The sequence below is a fragment of the Zalophus californianus genome, chromosome 10 (genome assembly GCF_009762305.2).
Source record: "Zalophus californianus isolate mZalCal1 chromosome 10, mZalCal1.pri.v2, whole genome shotgun sequence".
Lineage (NCBI taxonomy): Eukaryota > Metazoa > Chordata > Mammalia > Carnivora > Otariidae > Zalophus > Zalophus californianus.
The window spans coordinates 21,401,711-21,427,237 of NC_045604.1; the positions used below are offsets into that span (position 1 = coordinate 21,401,711).

Consider the following 25,527-nt stretch of genomic DNA (forward strand, 5'->3'; position numbering starts at 1 on the left):
TGGGTTTAAATTCTGTGTGACCTCTGAAAAATAAGTTAATTTTTCCAGGTCTCAATTTCTTCATCTGTGACGTTAGGATAATAACCTTACAGAGTTGTTGCAAGGATTAAATAAATATTTCTAAAGCACAATATCAGATACACAATAAGAATGGTAAAGGTTAGTTACTGTTGGTATTGTTTTCATTATTGTTGAAACTAAGAAGACACATGCCTGTCTTATTCACCATTATACCCCTAGTACCTAAAACAATGCCTAGCACAAAGTGGATGCTCAATAACTACTTGTTAATTAAATGAATGAGTCAAACCATTAAAAGTGGTTAGTAGAGATGGGTGTGGGATTACAAAGATACTTTTATCACTATCTATTTCTGTACTTTACGTTCTGCTATCAGAAAAAAATACACAATAATGTTCTCTAAACCTTTAAAGTAAAAAGAAGAAAGTACTAATTTCTCTAAAAAAACACTCAATTTTAAAAAGTTGGGGGAAAATGGAAAGAAGTAGTAAGAGAAAAAGGGAAAACAAGTTACTAAGTTGAATAGCAAAGGCTTGATCCAAAAGGGCAGTAACGAGAATTAGCAGTTTTATTTTCAACCTTTAAGATTTTATTTATTTATTTGGCAGAGAGACACAGGGAGAGAGGGAACACAAGCAGGGGGAGTGAGAGAGGGAAAATCAGGCCTCCCGCGGAGCAGGGAGCCCGATGCAGGGCTTGATCCCAGGGCAGATGCTTAACGACTGAGCCACCCAGGTGCCCCTATTTTCAACCTTTCTAAAGGTTAAATAGATTATCCTAAGAAATTTTTTGAGTCTCAGAAATAAGTGCAATTTTCAAACAAATGTCATCATATTTAGCTTAGATTTTAAACATTAATCAAACCCCTTTTATCATTTTCGTTTTCAGCTTTTCCAAAAATGGACCAAATGTATGGAGGCATCTAATAATATTCAACACTTCACTGTATATACTAGAACAGCAATTCTCAAGTGTGGTCCATGGACCCCTCGGAATTCCTAAGACACTTCTCAAGGGGTTCATGAGCTCAAAAATTGTTTCCTTAATAATTTAAAGACAGTTTTGCCTTCTTCCCTGCTTTCATATTTGCACTGATAGTATAATAGCAATGCTACATAATACTGCTGGTATTTTAGCACCAATCTGGGCAGTGGCATTAAACTGTTTGATTGACACAGATAGTTTAAAAAAAAAAAAAAGCCAGGTTTACTGAAGACTGTCTTTAATGAAGCAGTAAAAGTTATTTTTATTAAAATCTGAAGTATAAGTCTTTAATATTCTATCAAATGAAATAGGTAGCACAAATAAAGCACTTTGCAGAACAAAATATGCTAGTCATTTCAAGGGAAGGCAGTAGGATGATTGAGTTGTGAGCTAGGTTGGCTGCTTTTACCTTGGAACATCTTTTTCACTTGAAAACACAAATGGCAGACAAATACAGTTGTCCAAACAGGGTATGTGGCAGATATTTTTCTTTGAATTGAGTGAAATAAAACTGTTACTTCAAAGAATATACCTGACAGTATTTGGGTTTTTTTGATAAAATTTGAACTTTCAAGTGAAAATCAGAATTTGGTAAGACTAAGATCCTCCACTGTTAGTTTAAAAGTGTCATGATACTTAACCCACTGTGAGTTTAAAAGTTTCATGATACTTAACAACTTTTCTGATGATACACATGTGACTTGTTGATAATGTATGTAATCAAATGTGTCAACATTTAGAAGATCTGTATAAGTCAGTGAACTTTCAAAATGACCAATGCACCATATTATCAAATTCTACATGAGTAAAAGATCCATTTGCAGAAAAAGATAAACCAAAGAATTTTAATATAATAAAGAATAAAGTTCATTGATGTGGTTTCAGATTTCACACTGCAACTAACCTTTATGAAAGCAACATTTTTGGAGTTTTGATATCAAAGAATATCCATAATTCTCTGATATAAAAAGATATTAAAATACTCCTCCCTTTCCAACTACACATATGTGTGAAACTGAATTTTCTTCATATACTTCAACCAAAAACAAAACAAAACAAAAATACTGCAACAGACTGAATAAAGAAGCAGATAGGAGAATCCAGCTCTCTGCTATTAAAGCCAGATATTAGATCTGCAAAAATGTAAAACAATGTAAAACGTAAATGTAAAGTTTCTTGCTATTTTTTTATTTTGGTAAGTGTGATTGTATTTCACTAAAAAATGTGTTATTTATGTTAACATGTAATGCATTTACTGTTTTTTAAAATCAATTAATATTCTCAAAATGTCTCAGTCTTAATGTCTAATATAATAAATATTGATAAATATAATCCATATAAACAGAGAAACTCTTTGGAGATCTCAGTAATTTTTGAGAATGTAAAGGGGTCCTAAGACAAAAAAGCTTGTGGACTGCTACACCAAAAACACAAAAGTGAAATAGAGTTCTGTTTATAGAAAGGATTGCTCTCAAGACTTCAGAGTATCCAAGGACCATACCTGCTTGGCAAAAAATATTGTGTCAAGTCTGGAGTCCTGAACTACAGAGCCGGCTGGTTCTTCTCCTGGCTGCCACTTGAAAAGAAAAATTAACCCATGAACTGGCCTACAAAATAAAATACAAATTAGTGACACCAAATCCTGCTTCTTTGTGAACATGCTGTCAATACATTACATTTTAGCAGCTACTTAACAAATACATTGCAACAAAATTAAGTTTGAGAAAACTATTTAAGATTTCTATTGCTATTCACAGTCACTAGAATGTTGCCTATGACATGGCTAATAAACCTTAAAATTACACAAACCTACAAACCAAATAATTATAATGGAAGGTTTATTGTCAAATCTGGATTATTCACTTCCGCCTTGTATCACTTCACTTAAAAACTAAAAATAAGAACGTAGCAAAACTAAAAGAAGCTGTTAACCCTAGACTGAATTCTAATCTATATGAATAAAGTCCATGTGGGATTTTTATAGATAAATGGTTTATAGCATATATATTACAAAATATATTAAGTCATCTTTATACAATTGTTGGATTCATGAAAAATTGTCAAACTGCAGTATGAATGGATGCTACCATCTTATACATAATTAAGTCATCCACTTTCCTAAAGGAACTCCTGTTGCCCATGAAACATTAAATCACACTTTAGGATTCTCTTCAGTCTCTTATAACTGTCTTCCATGCAACAAGACCCATTCCTATCCTTTGAAGACAGTTCAAATGATGCATTTTTAATTAACCTTTCCTGATTACTCAGCCAGAATTAATCCCTCATTTCATTTCAAGTCATTGCTCTTTCTGTGGGGAAGGGGAAAGTAGGGGGAAGCAAACGATCTCTTTACTATTAAAAACAGTAGCTATATCCCTGCAATCCCCATTTCCCCTTTAGAAGCCTACTCTCTGTCACATTCCAAGAATCCAAGAATTCTCCCTCCAGTGAAAATTCCTCTAGCCCTCTATTTACAATACAGGGTCAATGCTTGGGGGCATGGAGGTTGAAGGTAAGGGGAGTCTCAGAGAGTCTCTAGCTAGAAGGATGGGGGAAAAGGAAGATACTCCCTGGCATCTAAATTTGGAATTTGAACTGTAACCTCCCCAAGAAGCGATGTGATAATATATAGACAAGTTCTGAATTACTATTCATATATGTTATCTACTAAATATGTTTTTGTAGTCACGTTTTTAATGTTAAAATGTGTTCTACGATCTAACCCTATTGATCTATAAGCGAATATTGTAAAAAAAACAATCAACCAATTCTGATATGGAGTTACAGAGACTTAGTTTTTAATCCTTTAAAAGTTAATTATATCTGAGTCTCAGGTCTGGGTTATAAAATAGAGTAATAATACCTATCTCACAAGATCAAAGAAAGACTTAAAGGAGATGATGTAATCAGCCCGTAGCAATCCAAGTAAAATAAACAGACAACAGTCTGCTTAAAGTACAGACATATTATTTTTAACACAACTAAGATCATACTTACTTTAATTTTTCAAAATTCTCAGGCTCTAAACTCCATATTTCTTCTACTTGGGCTCCTCGGCAACCTGAAATAAGAAATTATTTCTTTAGAAAACAAAATAACTCATTTTTTTCCTTCACCATTAAATAAAATACTAAGTGAAAGAAATGCACATTTAGGGACAATGAGACAAGACAAATTAAAATGGTAAAACTGATAAAGCTCACAGCCATATCTTTTTACTTCCTTTACTACTTCTTAATTATTTATAATGGGAGTATATTCCTTTCATAATTTAAAGAATTTTCAAGAGTTTGTTTTCACTGAAACACCACCCCAGACTTCTCAGTCTCGATCTGTCTCTTCTGCATCTGCTCTTTTCACTCAACTGCCGTTTGCCTAGCTCTGCTCTTGACCCTCTTCTTAACTAGACAATTTTTTTAAGTGGTAATAAATACCATTTAACAGTAACTTTCATATCACATGTTTAGTTCTGACCCTTTTCCTAAATTCCAATTCTATACTGTCTTTAATATAATTTTATTTTCAACTACCTCAGAGTCCCCCAAACATACCCTTCCTTAGGACAGTGTTTCTCAATCAGGTGATGTTTTTTGCCCCCACCTCGCTGCCTGGGAAATACTTTACAATGTCTGGAGACATTTTTACTGTCACTACTGTCACCAGTGGGAAGGCCTTGGCATCTAATGGATAGAGGCCAGAGATGCTAAACATCCTACACCGCACAGGACAGCCACCAACAGCAAAGAATTATCTGGCCCAAATTGTCAACACTGCCAAGGTTGAGAAACCCTGTCCTAGTAGATGTATCATAGTAAGAGTGTACTGGTTAAGATGTTGGCTTCAAAAATGCCAGGGTTTGGATCCCGGCTCCTCCATTTACTAGCTATATGACCATTTAACCTCTCTGTTCCTCATACTTAGGGAGTTGTTATGAGGAATCAATGAGATAATTTAGTATGCATGAGATACATTTAATACAGTGCCTGGCACCCTATAAGGGCTTACTAACAGTTAATTAATATATTATCACAATACAAAAACCAGCCATATTTACCATGCCTTTTATCTGTAAACTGCTTTAAATGCATTTCCCTAATCACTGCAAGGCAAGTATTATACAAAAATAGCTTAGGGATGTTAAGTGGCTTGCCTAAATTCACTACAGTTAGTATATGCTAAAAAATTAAAACCCACATCTGGTCCCAAAGTCTGGACACTTTTTAATATTCCAGATATTTTCAAGTAAAAGCTAGAGAAGCCTTTGACATGGGGAGGAAAAAAACAGGTGGGTCAACCAACTCCATGACTTTGGGCATTCATACCATCCCAGGACTCAATTTGCTCTATTCAGCAAATATCTATTAAGTACCTACTCTCGTATTAAACATATGTACAAGGGAGAGTTACTAGGTTGTCTGTAGTAGAAAACATGTTGCTAGACATTCACATATAGGAAGCTGGAGGAAAAAGCCTTGTAAGTGTGAACCTATATTTACATGAGTGTTGAAAAGGGCACGAAAGGACACTAATGGAATTGTTCTTTGGGGTTTTTTTTTAAAGATTTTATTTATTTATTTGCTAGGCAAAAAGAGAGAGCGTGCACACAAGCAGGGGGAGCAGCAGGAAGAGGGAGAAGCAGGGTATTTGCTGAGCAAGGAGCCCAATATGGGACTTGATCCCAGGACTCTGGGATCATGACCTGGGCCAAGGGCAGACGATTAACCCAATGAGCCACCCAGGCATCCCGGAGACGATTCTTTTTCTTTTTTTTAATTTGTCAGAGAGAGAGCGAGCATGCACAAGCAGGGGGAGTGGCAGGCAGAGGAAGAAACAGGCTCCCTGATGAGCAAGGAGCCCAATGCGGGACTCGATCCTAGGACCCTGGGATCATGACCTGAGCCAAAGACAGACGCTTAATCAACTGAGCCACCCAGGTGTCCACTAATGCAACTGTTAACACTGGTTACTGCTATTGGAAATCAATTATAAAGAGGTCAAACATTAAAACACTGCACATATCATACTAAAACAACAACAAAAACCCATTGAATAAACGTGTCCCAAAATCTGCATAGGCTGAATTTCAAGTGGTCACACCTGTTTAAACAACCTTATGCTAAACACACACACACCTCTTTCTGTAAAGAAAACATTGTATTCAACTCTTAGTATCCATCTCCTTATATACATTCAATATCTAATAATCCCCTTATGTACACTCAATTTCAAATAATGCATGGTATAGGAAAGAGAAAAAAGCAGTGATTCAAGAGACCTGGGTTCCAATCCCAGCACTGCCTTATATTCTTAACCTTGAGCAAGAACATAATGTTTTTGAGCATCACTTTCCTTGTGTAAAAAACAAGGGTATTCCTACTCCCTGCTTCATCCAATCCACACAATTCTTGTGAGGTATACATTATTAAACACTAAATATAAAGAATCCCCTAATGCAGACTCCCTAACATATATTAAGTAAAAAGATGGGGGCAGGGTGGGGAGAGGCTTTAAAAAGTTAACAAAATGTTGGTATTTTACAAACACCTTCTATGTGCCAAGCATAGTACTAGGCCCTGGCAAGGACAGAAAATAAACTATTGTCACAGTACTTAAGAACATCACAACTAGGGGCACCTGGGTGGCTCAGTCGTTGGGCGTCTGCCTTCAGCTCGGGTCATGATCCCACGGTCCTGGGATCCAGCCCCAGGTCGGGCTCTCTGCTGGGTAGGAGGCCTGCTTCTCCCTCTCCCACTCCCCCTGCTTGTGTTCTCTCTCTCGCTGTCTCTCTCTCTGGCAAGTGAGCAAGGAAGCGAATGAATGAATGAATGAATGAATGAATAATAAATAATAAATAAATAAATAAATGAACATCAGGACTAGGGGGCGCCAAAATGAACGAATGAATGAATGAACGAATGAACATCACAACTAGGGGGCGCCTGGCTGGTTCAGTCAGTAGAGCCTGTTACTCTTTATCTCAGGGTCCTAAATTCCAGCCCCACACTGGGGTTAGAGGAAGGAAGGAAGGAAGGGAGGGAGGCAGGGAGGGAAGGAAAGAAGGAAGGAAGGGAGGGAGGCAGGGAGGGAAGGAAGGAGCAAAGGAGGGAAAGGGCTTCACAGCTAGTAGGAAACAAGTATGTAAAATTCAAAGACAATGCAGCATACATAATTTGCATATGAAAGGTACAGTGGAGAGCCTTCTGGAAGTTAAGAGGTAGGAGAGACCATTCTTACATTTGCTGATCAGAGAAACTTTCCTGGATAATTGAACTGGGTCTTAAATAGGATGACCATAGAATCTGTCATCCAAACTGGAACACTACTCCAAAATGAAAGAAAGTACTAAAATTAAAATATGTTTAAAATATTTACGTATTGACAAACACATTTGCATCATGATACAATGATGTGTGATTTTATGATGGCTCCATAAAATAGTTCTATTCAAAAACTAATTTCAAAATTAATTCTCTTAAAAATATACCTGGAGCATTTCTCCCCAAGAAAAATACCCTGGTGGGGCCCTCCCTAACTGTTGCCAGTGCCTTAAATTTAAATTTAATGCTATCTTCCAATCCCCTAACCTCACCAAGTCTACCAGAAATAAAGGCATGGCCCCAGCTTCTGTACCTCCTACAAAAAAAATAGTCCCAGATATCTTCCTTAATCGTGTCATTTCATGTTAGTTAGTGATGTGACCAAACAGGAAAAAGTGGATTGTGGTGGGCACTCCAGGCAAGCACTCCAAAACCAAGGACTAGACTCAACTATTTGGGAACCTCAAGTTGGAAAGCTGTTAATTTGTATCCCTAATGAGAGGGTTCCATTTTGGGGGCTCCAACGATTATAAATACTTGTTTCTAGGGGTACCAGGTGCACTCTCATTAAGTATACTTTTACTTCTTGTGTGAAAGCCAGGCATTAACTTGCCTCTCTCCTGAAAACAAGGGAACATATACCTCAAGAGAAGTGATAACCAACCTTCTTGTCAAGGAAACACTATGTTGGCCCCAAAAGTCATTCAGATTTGTCTCAACTCCTGGGCCAGAGTTGTGGATGATGGAATTCTGCAAGTCTTCCTTGCAAGCCCAGGAGGAGTCCGTGCAATCACTAAAATACCCTGCTCTACCTGAGTTCATGCCTTAAGCCAAGATGAAAAGTCAATACAAAAATTTAAGGAGAAAGCCACCTGCTTTCTAATGTAAACACTACAAGAGGTAAATTAAATAGATTTGGTACCAGCCCTGTGGGTCAGATCAAATAAATCAGAGTAGCTGAGGGAAAGGCATGTTTGGTATAGAAAACAAGAATGGATTTTGTGGGAAAACAATTTTCAATGAATTTCTCCTGTTTCTGCTTGTCTTCTGAGAGTTCTGGACTACCTTTTCAAGGACGTTATTTTAATAAACAAACTTAAAAGACAAAGCGTCTCCTCCTGGTGCAGAGACAAGACTTATTTGCTATCCATAGAATCTTCCTAAAGCTAAAGGTAGATCAGGTTTGTTAGCAACCTCTTTAATAAAATTGGGAGTTCCCTAAGCTCAGGGTTCCTTAGCTATGACATAGACCCACGTGTGCAACATCCACCTGGATCCACCTTCACTCCCATGGACCTGTAGGACAAAGGAACCAACAACAAACATGAATCCCCTGCTGCTTACTGTGCCAAAGGTAATATAATTCTTTATCTCTTTATCAATCTATCAATAATACAATTCTTTATAAAACAGTGGCAGGCTAACTCGTTAGCTGGCAAACAGGATAAAATATAATAGTACCTATTTCTTAACAGATGTTGGATTTTATCAAATGCTTTTTGTGTCTATTGAGATAATCATATATTTTTCTTAGTTTGTTAATATGGTAAATCACATTGAATCTCAAATGTTAAACCAACATTGAATTCCCAGGATAAATTCCACTCAGTCATGATATATTGTCCACTTAATATACTATTAGATTTGATTTGCTGAAATTTTGTTTAGAATTTTTATATATATGTTGGTGATGGAGTTAGGTCTGCAGTTTACTTTTCTTGTAATGCCTTTGTCTGGATTGGGTGTTAGGATAATGATGGCCCTCATAGAATGAGATGGGAAATAATTCCTTCTCCATTTTTGGGGGGAAGTTTGTGTAGAATTGGTATTACTTAATCCTTAAATATTTGAAATAATTTACCAGTGAAGCAATTTTGGCTAGTTTTCATTGTGAGAAAATTTTAAATTATAATTTTATTTTATTTAACAAATATAAGGCTATACTGGTTATCTATTCTTGTTTGAGTTTTGGTAATTTTTGTCTTTAAAGAAATTTATACATTTCACCCAAGTTGTCAAATTATGGTCATAATGTTTAGAATACTCCCTTATTATCTTTTTAATCTATAAAATCTATAGTGATATCCTCTCTCTTACTTCTAATATTGGTCATTGGTGTCTCTTTTTTTTTTTAAGATTTTATTTTTAAGCAATCTCTACACCCAACATGGGGCTCAAACTTACAACGCCGAGATCAAGAGTCACATGCTCTACCAACGCCCCTCTCCTCCTTTTTCTGATCAGGCTGACTAGAGGTTTATCCATTTTATTGATCTTTAAGAAACCAGCTTTTTGTTTCATTGATTTTCTCCACTATTTTTCTTTTTTGTTTTACTAATTTCAACTCTGATCTGTATTATTTCCTTTCATCTGCTTACTTCAGGTTTCATTTGCTCTTCTTTTTCTAGTTTCTTGACATGAAAAGTTGGGGTCATTGAAGTTGTAGGAAAAGTAAATGCAGTCCCTGTTATTCCATTTTGGCTGGAAACAGAAGTTTACAGCTTCTGTTTTTAATCAGTAGACCATAATAGTTTGTTTCGGTGCATTTATGAATTATGTATGTACCACACCAATTAAAAGTTTAAGTTCTGCTCCATCAGTTTCTTAATAAGAACTTTGTTTTTTGAGGCGCCTGGGTGGCTCAGCCGGTTAAGTGGCCCACTCTTGGTTTCAGCTCAGGTCATGATCTCAGGGTCGTGAGACTGAGCTCCGCATCTGCACTGGGTTCTGTGCTCATCCAGGAGTCGGCCCGAGGTGGGAGTCCGCTTGAGGATTCTCTCTCCCTCTGCCCCTCCCCACACTTGCACACATGCATGCACTCTTTCTCTCAAATAAGTAAGTCTTTAAAAAACAAAAAAGTCTTGTTTTACCATGACGTTATATTCCACTAAAACTTGTATTTATATATTCACTGATACCACAAATACTTTCCCCACCAGTGAAGAAACTTTAAAAATAAATTGACAATAGCATTCATAACACAGTAAGATTGTCCACTTTTTAAAGAATGAACTTCAAAAAGCTTTTTAAATCCATGAATTGGATAAGAAAAAAAATGGAAATGCTTGGAATAAACTTATTTTCTCTTTGAAGTACCTGATGATGATATACAATTTCCATCATTTAACTTTTTGCAAAGTTTTTCTGCTAATGTAACCAATCTATTAATAGCAATTGCTCCACTTTTTATATGTGCCAGTGCAGAAGATACATTTACATATCACTCTCTTATGCACGACTTTCAATCATTTTCAATTTTAAGTTTTCTATACATATGGAACTGAAATAATAACTGTTAATGGAGTGGATTAATTTAAAAACAAACTTGCCTAGTATACTATTTCTTAAAGTTAACTTTAGTATGTCATAATAGTTAAGGTTTTGAAAGTAAATATTATGGCTAAACCTGCAGACATCTCAAACTAAATATCCAAAAATGAATTCATTTTCTTGTCCATCAAGCTTGTTCATCAAGCTTCACCAGCCACTTAAGCTAGAAACCATGGAGTCATTTTCACACTTTCCCCTACATCCAGTCAGCAGTCCTGTTGATTTAAATAGAGCAAAATTACTGCAACAACCTCAACTCCTCTTTAACCCATTACTTTATGTCAAGCTAATCAACTAATTCCAACCATTTTAAGAGACTTCTAGCTTCTTTCCCTTCATACTACTCCACCCTGCACACTACACATAGTTAAACCCTTTTAATTATATATGTCATTTCAGCATTCAATATCCTTGGTCCCAGTGACAAACTATACAACTCAGCATACAATCTGGCCTCAGTTTACTTTTCAGCTTCAGATTCAAATAGTCCTCTTGTCTGTTACATTATGTGCTTTCCGTCACTTTGCTATTTCCTATGGCTATACTTTAACATTACTACACTTTGTTTTTCTTTGCCTGTGTTCTTCCATAACGTGTGTTCCCATAACATTTTGCATATGCTCTAACATAGCAACTGATACACCATATTAACTTGAGGGTCATATCTTTAGAAGAGCAGTCATGGTTTATTCACATTGAGAATTCCCAAGCCCAACAAGCGTGCCTGAGATATAGTAGGTAAACAATATACGCTTGATAAATTATATTCCAAATATTCAGCTACGTACAATAGACAGTATCTGTATCAACGTTTAGTTTTTATCCCGAGGACAAGTTTTAACATAATAGCTAGAATTAATACTTGAAGAAATGTAGCAATAAAGTTACTGCCCAAAGAAAAGGATAGGTACAAGGACAAGAAAGGATATAAAGTCAAATACGCTGACTATTTAGGATGTAGGACAAGGAACACGGCCAGAAAAAAACCTGAGGAAAGCATGTGGCCTCTAGTTTAGAGCACTAGATCAAGAAACCACACTTTACCGGAAGCCAAAAAATGAGCAGGGAGAAGAACTAGCCAAGTGGCTCGTCAGTCCCATGCAGTCAGCGTGTGTGAACGTCCGCAGAGCGATTCACACACTCCAGGTGTTCTGCTTTGAGTAACCAGAATCTCGGGTTCCTGCGCGGCTTGGGCCATACACACCCCACCGTCGAGGAGGCACACCCTAGCTTTTCCTGCAGGACTGATGGCCTGAGAACGTGCATCTAGACACACCTGCTGGGTAAGGGGAACGCGCCCCAGAGGAGCGACGGTGGAAAGGGAAGGATATGTGCGTTAAGGGCGGGGCGGGGAGCGCTCCAGTCAATTAACAAGTAATTGAGTGCCGAGTCCTGAGGATACGACAGCGCACAAGACAGATACGATCCCTGCCCTCGTGATGTGGCTCTCAAATTTACTGCGGAAACGCGACTGCCCAGGACTGAGGAGGGGGCGAGAGACCTCCGCGATCCAGGTTTCTGGAGTCGCCTCCCTTCAGACACGAGGCGGCGGTGGCCGCAGAGAACCACTCCATGCCCAGCTTGGGCCTCCTCCCGTGACCCCCGGCCCAGGACTGTCCCTTGGCTCTCACCGAATCCTTTAATGAGCTCGGTGAAGACCCCGGGGTCGCTTTCCATGAGGCACCACTCCCCGGCATTGCCCGTCATGGCCCCGGCCACACACCGCCCCGCTCCACCTCAAGCTCTGGCCGCCCCCCACACCAGCTGCAGCCAGCCACTGATCTGGGCAAACCCGCCGCTGAGCTCGTCAATCCCACGTCACCCCGCCTACTTCCCGACAGCCTCCGGGCGCCGTCACCTGCAGCGCGACAGAGCGCGGGAGGACGCTCTAGCCACCCAGGAGACAGAGAAACTCTTCCTAGGCCATGCAGGACCCGTAGCGGATTCGGAAGGGGCTAGGGCCTAAGAAGAAAGGGCGGGGATTCAGAGCGCCGTAGGAGGTAACATCCGGGATCCTCTCCAGCCGGGGGTGGGGCAAAAGGAGAGGGGCGGGGCTCGTTCCCGGGAGCCGAGCCCGGAGTCCCCCGCGGCGGTGGAGTTGGAGCAGTTACCGGCCGTGGGGTTGCAGCAGCTTCTTATCGTTTCCACGCACCGCGCAGGGCTTCTCCCGGTGGCGCTGCGGGGTCGGAGTGTCGGCCGCCAAGCATAGGTGAGGAAACTGCGGGAGGCCGGCTGGGGCCCTTTGTGCGGTCTGAGTTGCCCCGGGGACGTGCAGGGTTTGGCTGATCCTCCATGTCCCTCATCCAGCATCCCAGCGGCTGAGGCCGGAACAAACACTTAGCCAAACCATCGTTCTCGCGTCCTGCCATTGCTGGATAGCGGAAGCAGCATCTCTGCGGGCACAACCTTGCTTGGCCCGGCTCGTTCTCTCCCGAGGGTGGGCCCTTCCCAAATCCCGGATCGCTCCGTCTTGTGCTTGCATAGCTTTCCACAGGCCAGCGTCCGGAGGGCCTGCTTTAGCTTTACTCCTCCTCTTCCTCTCCTCCTCCTCCTCCCGCGGCTTTTGCGCCCAGAGGCGTTGCCCCGGATTTGGAGTTTGGGAAGAGGAATCTTTGTGGGAAGACAGAAGGTGAATTTATCCTCGAGGGAATGACGAGAGGAAGAGCTGTAGTTCGTGGAGATGATAGATGCCTCAAAGAAAAGGAGGTTGAAAAAACGTAGTGTATTAACTTAAAATTATTTGTAATGTTTCTAAGATTAAATGAGGAGTTAACCCCAAAATGCCTGTTTTCGCTAAATCGTGAAATTGCCCTCATTCAGCAGGCTTTTGCAGAATAATAGTGTTAAGATAAAATCTTCAGGAGTATGTGTATTTATGCATCACTCCTTAAAGCTCTGAATTCCAAGAAGGGCCTTTGGATTCCAGACAAAAATACTTCAGTAGACAAAACTGACCTCAGAGTTAGCGAGCATTGTGTTACGGACTATGTGAAGCCACAAAATAAACATGACAAATATTACTGAGGGAAACAACAGAACAGTTTTATACTAAAACAAGCGTGGCTATGGGGCGCCCGGCTGGCTCAGTCGGTAGAGCATGCAACGCCTGATCTACGAATTGTGAGTTCGAGCCCCCCATTGGGCGTAGTAGAGATTACTTTAAAAAAAAGGGGGGGAGCATGGCTATATTATGGAGTAGAAATGAAAGTTTGTATCAAGTGTTTGATTTTTTTTTTTTAATTTGAAACTTTGGTGGGGGGGACTTTTGTTCATTATTCCGTTAAGTATACTAAATGGAAAAGTTTGTGAGGCACTCTTGTCTAGCTGTATTTCCTCCCAAAGCTGTCTGTGGCAAATTTTAACGTATAATATTACTGTGAACTTGAAAGTATTTTCTGTGCTGAATATGCACTCATAACTAACATTTATTTGATATCCAACTTAACATGGTGCCTGTTGCAGAAAGACCAAACAGAAAATTTAGCCCTTTACACAACCTAGAAGTAACCAGAAGGGAGGGTTAAAATTTCTTCAGTTATGTTAACATTTAATCCCAACTTCACATGAAAATCCAGATTTCTGGGTCTTTGAGAAAAATAAGATTTGGTAATACAAGGTCCCTACCGCATGGCAGCCACTTGGCTGAAAGTGTGTGCCTTTCAGGATGGCATGCTGTCATGTTTGCCACAGTTCCTCACCACTTTTTATTGCATCACATTTGACTTGATCAACTCAGGTACACTACCAGGAATGATACAGTTTGAATTTGTGGCCTGTTTTTGCAGTAATGTTTCTTTTAAATTGTCTTGCATGCTCATAGATGTATGTCAGCTTTGACTTCATTTAGAAAGGATTAAGCTGCAAAACTTGTTTGACCTCTTGGGATGAAAGCATTTTCAAATAACAAATGATCAAGAGACTTTGGAAAGATACTCAGATGTGTACATTCAAGAAAAACAGTAACCCAAGAAATAATATTAGTATTGTTAAAAGATAGCTATAGGGACGCCTGGGTGGCTCATTCAGTTAAGCGTCTGCCTTCGGCTCCGGTCATGATCCCAAAGTATTGGGATCAAGTCCCGCCATCGGGCTGCCTGCTTGGCGGGAAGCCTGCTTCTCCCTCTCCCTCTGCCTGCAGCTCCCCCTGCTTGTGCTTGCTCTCTCTCTCTCTTCTCTCTCTCTGACAAATAAAGTCTAAAAACAAATTTTAAAAAAAGATAACTATAAATGTTGTTCTCATGAACACAGAGCAGAAAGAAGTGCTATTACATATTGTGTATTAATTACTAGTGTTCACTGATTTTTGCATTCAATATTAAGAGAGAAGTGGGCAATGTATAAAATGGCCACGACCGATTCCAAATCGTGGCCATACCTTTAAAAATACTGTGATCTGTTTAATTCTTCCCTAAATTTTAATTTACTGAAGTTTAAAACAACTTTAGCTCTATTAAAGTCTTTGGAGTAGTGTGCTGTAAGAGCACTGGATAGGACAGGCCAACCCAAAGAATTAACTGTCTTTTTTTGTTGTTGTTGTTAATCTGGATTTACAACACTTGATTATTCAGGAGTGGATTAATTGATGACTAGGCTCTGACCTCGCTCACTGTCCAGAATGCCTTCTAAATCACTGACAATGGAGCTTAAGCTTTGAGGAGGGAGATGATGGGAGTTGGGGAAAAGGGAGATTAAGGTCCTGTATATGTATGCGTGTATCTCAAATTGCTTTCTGAAGACAAATATAAAAAATACAGGGTTAAATATTGTTTGAATGTCTATTGATTTAAATAACTTCCTGGCTATATTTTAATATAGTTAATTTTTAGTTTTCATTTTTTTAATGACAGATTTTTGAGACAATTCCTGTGTCATGAAATTCACTATTTTTAAAATATGCCATACAGTGAATTTTAGTATATTCACAGACTTGTGTTGCTATAGGCAGACTGAGTCCATGGAACCAGAAGGAGTCCTGCAGGACCAGCCAAGAGGGTCCTTGGCTTTACAAAGGATAGAAATCAAACACCATTTGAGAGGAAGTGAGAGCAGAGTTTTTTTGAAGATACAGAGAGAGGACAGATAGAGACACAGTATCTGAGAGACTCCAAAAGGAAAGGAGAGTGAGTCTGTTTTGCTTGGGGGATGGGGTTTTTATTGAGGATTGTGATCTGGTGTGCATGTCTTCTCAGACGTCCAGAAACTGGGCAAAACAAGGACGAGTCCTCTGTGTCCTCCTTAAGTCACTTACACCAGGAAGCTTGGCGTCGGGGTGTCTAGAGTCAGTGGTCTGCAAAATGTACATGACAACTTGCCCTGTCACTCCTATTTATTGTAATGAAGACTCCAAAGAAATCATTAACTCCTGGACCCTTACAAGAAGGGCATACATTATTTGTACCATAAGTATAAGGCATACATGTGTAAGGTGGGGGTGCAGGTCCTAGCAAGAGTAGAAGCAGGAAAGGGAGCAAAAAAGCAGTTCTTCATGGACTCCCTTCAGTTTCCCTATCAGTGTAACCATCACCACTATCTAGTTTCAGAACATCTTCACCACACCAAAAAGAAACCCCTTACCACTTCAGAGAAGAGTCTGGCAGTTCTTCAGAAGGTTAAATATAGAGTTACCATGTGATCCATCATTTTACATTACCACTAGCAATGTATGAGGGTTCTAATTTCTCCAGATCCTTACCCACACTTACTGTCATTTTCATTGTAGCCATCCTAGTGAGTGTGAAGTGGTATCTCATTTCAGTTTTGACTTGCATTTCCCTGATGAGTGATATGAACTGTTGGGGTTCAGGAGCAAACAGTCAAGAAAGAATTCTTGAAATGTCTTTAGTGCAGAAAGGGTGGTTTTATTTAACCATAGGAACAGGACCCGTGGGCAGAAAGAGCTGAATTGGGGTTGTGAGGAGTGGCTGATTATATACTTTCAAATTGGGAAGGTGTTAGGGAGACTTAAAGCAAGGTTTCCAGGACCTTGAGGGGCTAGCTGTTAGGAAAATGTCATTTATTACTGTCTAATAAAACCTTAGTTATAAGACTCAGATGTATATCAGGAGGCCAGATGCTTGGAGGATGACTGCTAACATATCTGGAGGAAGGGGATAGAGATAAAGGAAATTTTCAAAAGGATTGTGATAGGATCCTGGAGGTTGGGCTAATGTCAAGCTAAGGTTGCCTTTTGCCTTATTAACGTTGAGACAGCTACCTAAGCTCCTTGATAACCAAGTTCTCTCTGCCTGTCCCAAGTACTTGTCAATGGGCTGCAAAGGAAATTTAATTTTTTCTGTATTTCTTTCTCCTTTGTTCTCCACATCAGTGAGTACTGATATTCGGCATCTTTTTATGTATTTATTGGCCATTTGTGTATCTTTGAAGAAGTGCCTACTCAGATGCTTTGCCTGTTTTTTAATTGGTTTATTTTATTATTATTGAGTTAGGAGGGTTTTTTTAATATATATTCTAGATATAAGTTCCTTATGGTATGATTTGCAACTATTTTCTCCCATTCCATGGGATCTCTTCACATTCTTGGTGGTATTCTTTGAAACACAAGTTTTAAATTTTGATGAAATCCAGTTTATCTTTTTTTTCTTTTGTTACTTTTGCCTTTGGTGTCTGTTTTGAGATCACTTCTCTGTCACAGACTCTGTCCTGCAATTCATTTCAGTTCCAGAGTTAGCTTCAGATCCCACAAGTTAGAGGGCAAGATCCCCAACAAGACTGCCCTTATTTCAGACACCAGCTAGAGTAGGGTCCCTAGTCTATGCAACCAAATACAGTAAGTCTTCCCACAACCCCCCTGGGGTCGATAATTCACTAGAATGACTCACATAACTCACTAAAAGCACTATCCTTATGATTATAGTTTTAATATAAAGGATATGACTCAGGAACAGCCAAGTGGAAGTCACATATAGGCCAAAGTCTAGAGGCAGGAGAGGGAATACCCTCTGTGTTGAATCCTGGTAGTTCATACTCCCAGCACATCAATTTCTTAACCAGTTAGGAAGCTCCACTGAACTTCGATGTTCAGAGTTTGTACATGGGATTTTATCATGGGGCATGATTGATTGTGACTGGTTGACTATGTGGTTGAGCCCAGCCTTGGACCCTACACCCCTCCTGGGGTGTTTGATCTGGCCCAGAATTCCAACTCTTTAATCAAATGATTGGGCTTTCCGGTGACCCTCCCCCATCCTGAAGCCCAGAATGAATTGCCACATTAGCATAACAAAGACTCATCAATCTGGAAATTCCAAGGATTTTTGAAGCCCTGCCAAGAAACATGGACAAAAACTAGATACTCTTTATTATACCACTGTCTTATCACCCAGCCAATTTTAAAGTTAATTTATATATCAGCACTTAGGGACAAGGAGAGTAGCTTAGAACTGCTGCCATTCCGCTTTTCATATTTTACTTTTAAAAATTTGATTCTGGCAAATTTATACAAATGAGTAGAGAAGGGCCATTCATGTGATCTGTTCCACTGTTTTATGTTGCATCCTGGAAAGAATAGTCACCAAAGCATGTGAAAAGCTGAGCCTTTTTTCCTGCAGAAATGTTTAAAGGGTAGGTCTTCGTGGTTGTTTTTAATATATACAAGAGTAAGATTCCTTTGATAAGGCAGTGAGTAAGTAACTACATTTCTTGTAATAGGGATTACAAGGATTACATTTAGGGATTGCTTTTAAGCATCTACCCTAGATTTAAAAGTTCATTTTTCTGCTTGCTCAACAAAAGATAAGTTGAATACCTCATATTAAATATATTAGAAAAATTTACAAAGAGATACTGTTCTGCTCAAAAGACATTTTTACTCCGTACTCATTACTTCCTCTTTGTAACTTTTTCACGTTTAATTTTTCTTGATTGTATATCCACTACCTGTATATAGTATATTTTTTCTTGATTACAGAATTTATCTTAAAGGCTTGAATTACATTTTTAATTGCACACGTTGAGTCTTATTTTCAAAATAAATATGTTACAGGAGAGAAAAACCAGTCATACATGATTCTTAGATGGTTCAGAAAATCACTTTAATACTGCTTAGTTATCCTCAAGTATGTATTACTTAGTGGTGCTCTAGGTTCAGAGAAGGGATACATAACTAAACCAGATCCCTGCTCTTAAAGGAACTAATATTAGCTAGACATACTCACAAAGAATAATAACAAGGGAAAGAATTTGGAGGAGAGGGAATTTTGAGATTTGGATTGGGACCTTTAAATCACACCTCTTGGATTTTGGTTCAGGAAAGCTGTTTTATTAGCATAATCTGATATTGAGTATCATTTCAATATTATTCATCTAACAAATACAGCTAATAAGCAGGAATAGCCAGGTTAAAGTACCACCCAAGGATATTTTTGTAAAAGCTTAGAGATGAAGCTAGCAATGTCAAATGCAGTGTAAAAGTCAAAATAATAGAAAATTTTCCACTGGAATTAGCAGTTAAGGTGTCAGTCTTTGAGAAGCCTGTTATTCTCAAAAGTTTTTTTGATTGAAAGGCGGATAAGAAGCCATATTGAAAAGGGTAAGAATAAATAGCAGAAGCATCATCTGTTGCACCAGGAGTTCCAGTCTATACTGCACTGGGTAACTATAAATCAGTCCCTAATGACTAATATAATATGATCATTACACTTGACACCTGAGGCCTAGGCCTGCCTTAACATAAGCTACTTTATACCAGAGCTTTATTTGAAATGTGACGCTGTTTATTTCCAACACAATCCAAATCACCCCCCCGCCACAGTCACATTCAAAATGTGAGGGTTTCCATTCTCCAATGCATTTATCCCCACACCATTCTGAGACCCAACCTCATTGCTCCCTTGCATACCAGACTTCCCACATTGGAAACTTCCTCAGTTTCCGTATTCTTCTCTCTTTTCTCAAACCCATCTTCACCCTTAGTGAAGGAGATACCTCTTTTGCTGTCAATAGGCCAGTCTCAACCTGGACGCTCTAAAGCTCATTCTGTTCTGCTTTTAGTGATCTCATTCCCTCAGTTATATTCTTTCTTTACTGTTTTCCAGTCTCCAAATTGAATCATTCAACTTCAGCCTCAGTGTCCTCTCATCTAGAAAGGTAAAAAGATTTTTCTTCATGTTCTCATCTTCTCTGTTACCGTCCGAAAAGAGTAGTCCACCTTTGAAGTCTCTCCCTCATTGCATACTCCTAATCTTTTTTTTTTATTTTTTTTTATTTTTTGAGAGAGAGAGAATGACAGAGAGACAATGAGAGGGGGGAGGGTCAGAGGGAGAAGCAGACTCCCTGCTGAGCAGGGAGCCCGATGTGGGACTCGATCCCGGGACTCCAGGATCATGACCTGAGCCGAAGGCAGTCGCTTAACCAACTGAGCCACCCAGGCGCCCGCATACTCCTAATCTTACCACTGTGATCAGGCTCTCTCTTGCAGAACTCTACTACAGTTGCCCTTCCTCATCATTACTGTTTGCTAATCCAGTGGTCATTTTCCCGAGTTATTTTACTTCATCTCTGAGCATTTGGCAATTACCAGCCACTGACTCCTTGAAATTCTCTTCCCTATGGTCCATGATACTACTATTCTGGTTTGCTATGTACCCCTCCTTCTCTTTCTCCTTTAAAAAGGGCCTTTTTCTCCCTAGCTCTTTTTTTAAAGATTTTATTTATTTATTTTTGAGAAAGAGAGCAGGAGCAGGGGGGAGGGAGAAGCAGACTCCCCACTGAGCAGGGAGCCCAATGTGGGCCTCCATCCCAGGACCCCAAGATCACGACCTGAGCTGAAGGCAGACACCCAACCGAGCCACCCAGGTGCCCCTTTCCCTAGCTCTTAATTATTAATATTCACCAGGATTCCATCTTAAGGCTTACCCACAATATATAGACATGTTCAAACTTGTACCATCCCCAAAACAAAATGTCTTACCTTGTGTTGCTCTTTAAGCTACTACCTTATCTGTCATTTCTTTATAGCTGTGCCAGTATACTTAGTTCTTTTTCTAAAATCTAAAGATAGCAAGATTTCAGAATCCCTTTCTGGAACACATTCCCCCAAACTTAATATACCAGTTTTTCAGTTTGCCTTCTCTGCACAAGTCTTCTTGTATTATTGAAACAGCATTATTTTATTCTCCTCTGCTGACTCACAGTACTTTTTTATTAAAGCACTTAATTACAGTTGGCTTTGTATATGTATATATTTCTGCCTCACCAAACAGAATGTGGTTTTTCTAAGGGCAAGAAAAAAACCTTTTAGGGGGGATGGGGGGGAATTTAAAAAAAATATTTTTAATTGAACAGGAATCTCTTTAATGTCTTACACATAACATGCAGTAAATGCTGGTTAAGTTTTTGTTGTTGTTGTTGGTTGTATTGTTTTGTTTTGTTTGCCATGGGGAGAAGCCTAGTGCAGTGCACTATAATGGTATAGGCAGGAGACTTGGAGCACCTGGATAAGCAGCTCTACTGTATTAAGAGTAGCAGTGGACTGATAAAGTAGTGGACGGTTATGGTTGCTCTGTTAGGATGAAAGGGGATATTGCTGTCTTACAGCTAGTTCTAGTAGCTTTAGGGTTAATGGAAGGAGGAAAGCACAGGTAGTTACAGATCACATAAGCTATAAATGAGCATAGTTGATAGGAATTTAATCAATTAGGATGCTCTCAACCATAGGTAACAGAAAACTTACAAATGGCTTAAACAATAAGGATACATTTATGATATATTCTGAAATTTGTAAGTAAGGCATTTCCAGGTAGCTCATAGATAGCAGGGACCCAGATTCTTAATTTTTTTTCTTTTTTCAGTTCTGTGCTTATAAATTAGTGTGTCTTCATAAACTGACTCCCCTGTGGCTCTAACCCACCACTCCAAGCATCACTTGTAAATGAATGTCTGAAGGTAGAAAGGGGAACATTCCTTTTTAAGAGCCCAAGCCCACTTTTAAGAGTGAAGAAAATCTCAGAAGTATTCTCTGCAGACTTAAACGTGCCACAGTGGCCAGTTACATGCCCTTTCCTATACTTCTCACATGGCCAAAGAAATGAGAGCATCATCTGGGAACTTGTGATAAGTACAAATGCATAGGCCTTACCCCAGACATACTGAATTAAAAAAGAAACTTTGGAGGGGCGCCTGGGTGGTTCAGACGGTTAAGCATCTGCCTTTGGCTCAGGTCATGATCCCGGGGTCCTGGGATCCAGCCCCACATCCGGGCTCCCTGCTGAGCAGGGAGCCTGCTTCTCCCTCTCCCTCTACCTGCCGCATTCCCTGCTTGTACTCTCTCTGTCAAATAAAAAAATAACAATAATAAAAAATCTAAAAAAAAAACTTTGGGGATGGTGGGTGGGTCCCACCACTCTGTGTTTTAACTAGCAATTCAAGTACATCTGATGCACATAGTTTGAAAACCACTGGCTTAGAGCAATCAGGATTCATCCCTTAGGGCTGGAGAAAAGGCTAGCCTCCCCTGAAGAACTTTCCTGCCTGGAAAAAAAGGGGAGGGAAGGAATGGATGTTGGATATGCAACCAAAACTGTGTACCCAGTTATTGGGAGAGTAAAGGGAGTAAGATCTTTTTTAGCCTCAGCTACCACAGCTGCCCTCCCTAACCCTTTTATTCTCTTTCTAGGCCCCCAGGCCCCATGCTGAGCTGTGGGCTTAGTCTCTGAAACAACAAACTATACCTCAGAAATGTAACCTAGTTGCTTCCGGCTATCATGCTACCACTTAATGAGCTTAAAAAAATACCTGTTAAGTTAAAAAGATTGTGTAACAGGGGCACCTTGGGTCGGTTAAGCCTCTGACTTCGGCTCAAGTCGTGATCTCAGAGTCCTGGGATGGAGCCCTGAGCTGCAGACTCTACACTCAGTGGGGAGTCTGCTTCTGCCCCTCTACCCTGTGAGTGCACGTGTGCATCGTGCGCATGTGTACGCTGGCGCGTGCGCGCGCACACACACACATGCTCTCAAAATCTTTTTTTAAAAAAATCAAAGATTTTGTAACAGATTTCAAAAAGCATAGATTAATAAATGTTTTCCTTTTTATAATTTTACTGTTTTCTTTCTAGCTATAATAACATTTTGCTTTTTGATAGGTTTCCTAAAAGACAGAAAAATGGAGGAATCAGTAAACCAAATGCAACCACTGAATGAGAAACAAATACCCAATTCTGAAGATGGATATGTATGGCAAGTCACTGATATGAATCGACTACACCGATTCTTATGTTTTGGTTCTGAAGGTGGGACTTATTATATCAAAGAACAGAAGTTGGGCCTTGAAAATGCTGAAGCTTTAATTAGACTGATTGAAGATGGAAGAGGATGTGAAGTGATCCAGGAAATAAAGTCATTTAGTCAAGAAGGCAGAACCGCAAAGCAAGAGCCTATGCTCTTTGCACTTGCCATTTGTTCTCAGTGTTCCGACATAAGCACAAAACAAGCAGCATTTAAAGCTGTTTCTGAAGTTTGTCGCATTCCTACACATCTCTTTACTTTTATCCAGTTTAAGAAAGATCTGAAGGAAAGCATGAAATGTGGCATGTGGGGTCGTGCCCTCCGGAAGGCTATAGCCGACTGGTACAATGAAAAGGGGGGCATGGCCCTTGCTCTGGCAGTTACAAAGTATAAACAAAGAAATGGCTGGTCTCACAAAGATCTATTAAGATTGTCACATCTTAAACCTTCCAGTGAAGGTAAGCATAAGATCTTTGGGTTGGGGGAGGTTGCAGATATCTGGTAAACACCAAATTTTTATTTGACATAAGATAATTATATAATATCTTCTAGAAATAGCCTTTCAGTTTCAAAACACATTGGTTGACTAATTCAAATGTTTAATGCCAACCTGGAATTAAACCCCTACCACAGGCAATCCAGACGTTACTAATCAAGGATCGAATGACAGATACAGATTAATCTAAATCTCAAAATGTCACCATGCTAACTAGAATGCTTATCCAAGTGATTATGCACTATGAAAGCAGCATGGACATGATTAAAGTTGTAGTAATAAGCAAAACAACTCCTAGCCAATAGATGGCAGATAGCCAGGCTATACTGCTCTAGTCCCTTATGATTTTTTTCCCTCCCTGTCTTCCTAGGATATATGTTCCATGGAACCTAAAGGCTACCTGAAATAGTGCTGAACTTAACAATTCAGGATGTTAATTGTCTCCAAGCAGTCAGCCAGGGGACCTGGTAACTTGGGGCAGTTTTTCTGTGTCTATGGAAAGAGACTTTTGAGAAGTTAGTTGGATGTATGATAATTACTTAGTCCTTCTTAGAACGGAAATAAGAAAAACATTTGGGCAAGAATAATGTAAAATATGAACTTCCATAACATTTCCAAAATTTGCTCCTTTTTAATACCACAAGTGAAACTTGAAAAGACAGCTCCTCATTAATTCCTCATTTATCCATTTTATTATGAGTGGCCTTTTTAAAATGAAATTTAAACAGTAAATTATTGCAAATAGTTATATAAACAAACCCATTTGTATTTTGGTTTTTTATTAGAAATTATGTTTGTTTTAAAATAGCTGGATAATACATAAAAATATAATGCAGAAAGTAGGAGTCCTGCCCTTCAAAAGAAATCACTGTTACGTGTTGTATATGACTCCTAAACATACAGTGTTTTAAATTTTTATATACCTTCTTTGTTTCAGTTAAAAGCATATTGATATTTCTTCAAGTCAGTAGAAATAGTTGCTTATATACCATTGTATGAATATACTGTAATTTAGCTAGTCTCTTACTGATGACAGTGAAATAGCTTCTGGTTTCTTATACTATTAGAAAACTGCTACAGTGAAAAAACTTGCATAATGTAAATATTTATATAATGGGTAAACCCACAGAGTATATAGAAGTGGCCGGTTTCTCCACATTTCAACACCGACTATTACCAGTGTTTTTTAATCTCTGCCAAGAGGATAGGTGAAAAATTATATCTTATTGAATTTGTGGGCAAATGTTCATCTTCTCATATGTTGATTATATGTAATTTTTTGAGTATATCTTTGTCCTTTTTTCCATTGAGTTGCTTATCTTAATATTGATTGTCACCATTCATTCATTCAACAAATATTTATTGAGCACCAAATGGATGGGCGCTGTTCTAAGAACTTGGGACACATAGGAATTTATAACTTCATATTATATACATATCATGCGCATTCCCCCCCTTTTTTTCTTTGTCTTTCAGTTTTTTTTGATGGGGGTTTCTGGCATATTGAGGTTTGGAATTTTAATGTAATGAAACTTGACTGTTTTTCTTCATAGATTTTTTTGTTTTGTTTTTAAAGATTTTATTTATTTGAGAGAGAAAGAGAGCACATGAGAGTGGGGAGGGTCAGAGGGAGAAGCAGACTCCTGCTGAGCAGGGAGCCCGATGCGGGACTTGATCCCAGGACTCCAGGATCATGACCTGAGCCGAAGGCAGTCGCTTAACCAACTGAGCCACCCAGGCACCCCATAGATTTTTGTTTTGTGTTAGGTTTAGAATGGCCTTTTCCAACCTAAAGTCATAAAAATATTTACCTGTTTTTTTCTCTAACATATTCATGCTTTAATTTTTTGTTTTTAAATCTTTAATTCAGTATAAGAAGAATGTAGGGATCCAGCTTTGTCTCTTGAGACACTACATGGTGGTGTGTACCTAAGTGCTAGTTATAATTGGAAAAACTAGTTTCTGAATTTGTGCAGATAGTTACTCTGGGTTTTGAATTCTTGTTCTATAAAATGAGGAATTAGTAGATGTTCCCTAAACTTGCTCCCACAGACAGTATTCTTTAATTCTAAACTTTTTGAGGGCAGAACTCATACTTAAAATCTTGTAGTAATAGCAACATGTTCAGGTGTAAGAG

At 39.1% G+C, this 25,527-nt stretch overlaps 2 protein-coding genes across 7 annotated transcripts in view; one reads left to right on the forward strand and one right to left on the reverse strand.

Moving 5' to 3' along the window:
- Positions 1-12,480, reverse strand: part of UCHL5 (ubiquitin C-terminal hydrolase L5) — a 41,023-nt gene extending 28,543 nt beyond the window's left edge. For 2 of the 4 annotated variants that reach the window (XM_027610019.2, XM_027610018.2), the window contains exons 1-3: positions 12,287-12,480; positions 4,006-4,069; positions 2,507-2,612 (exon numbers count right to left, since the gene is read on the reverse strand). In XM_027610019.2, coding sequence (XP_027465820.1) covers positions 2,507-2,612; positions 4,006-4,069; positions 12,287-12,362 — 246 coding nt within the window. In that variant the 5' untranslated portion in view covers positions 12,363-12,480. Of the gene's footprint in view, positions 1-2,506; positions 2,613-4,005; positions 4,070-7,989; positions 8,531-8,580; positions 8,622-12,286 lie in introns of those variants that run through there. The other 2 variants (XM_027610020.1, XM_027610021.2) reach the window with 2 other exon arrangements.
- Positions 12,481-12,617: 137 nt separating this feature from the next.
- RO60 (Ro60, Y RNA binding protein) overlaps positions 12,618-25,527 on the forward strand; it is a 28,875-nt gene continuing 15,965 nt past the window's right edge. The window contains exons 1-2 of one of the 3 annotated variants that reach the window (XM_027610016.2): positions 12,618-12,864; positions 22,753-23,352. In XM_027610016.2, the coding sequence (XP_027465817.2) occupies positions 22,773-23,352 (580 nt within the window). In that variant the 5' untranslated portion in view covers positions 12,618-12,864; positions 22,753-22,772. Of the gene's footprint in view, positions 12,865-13,235; positions 13,373-22,752; positions 23,353-25,527 lie in introns of those variants that run through there. The other 2 variants (XM_027610014.2, XM_027610015.2) reach the window with 2 other exon arrangements.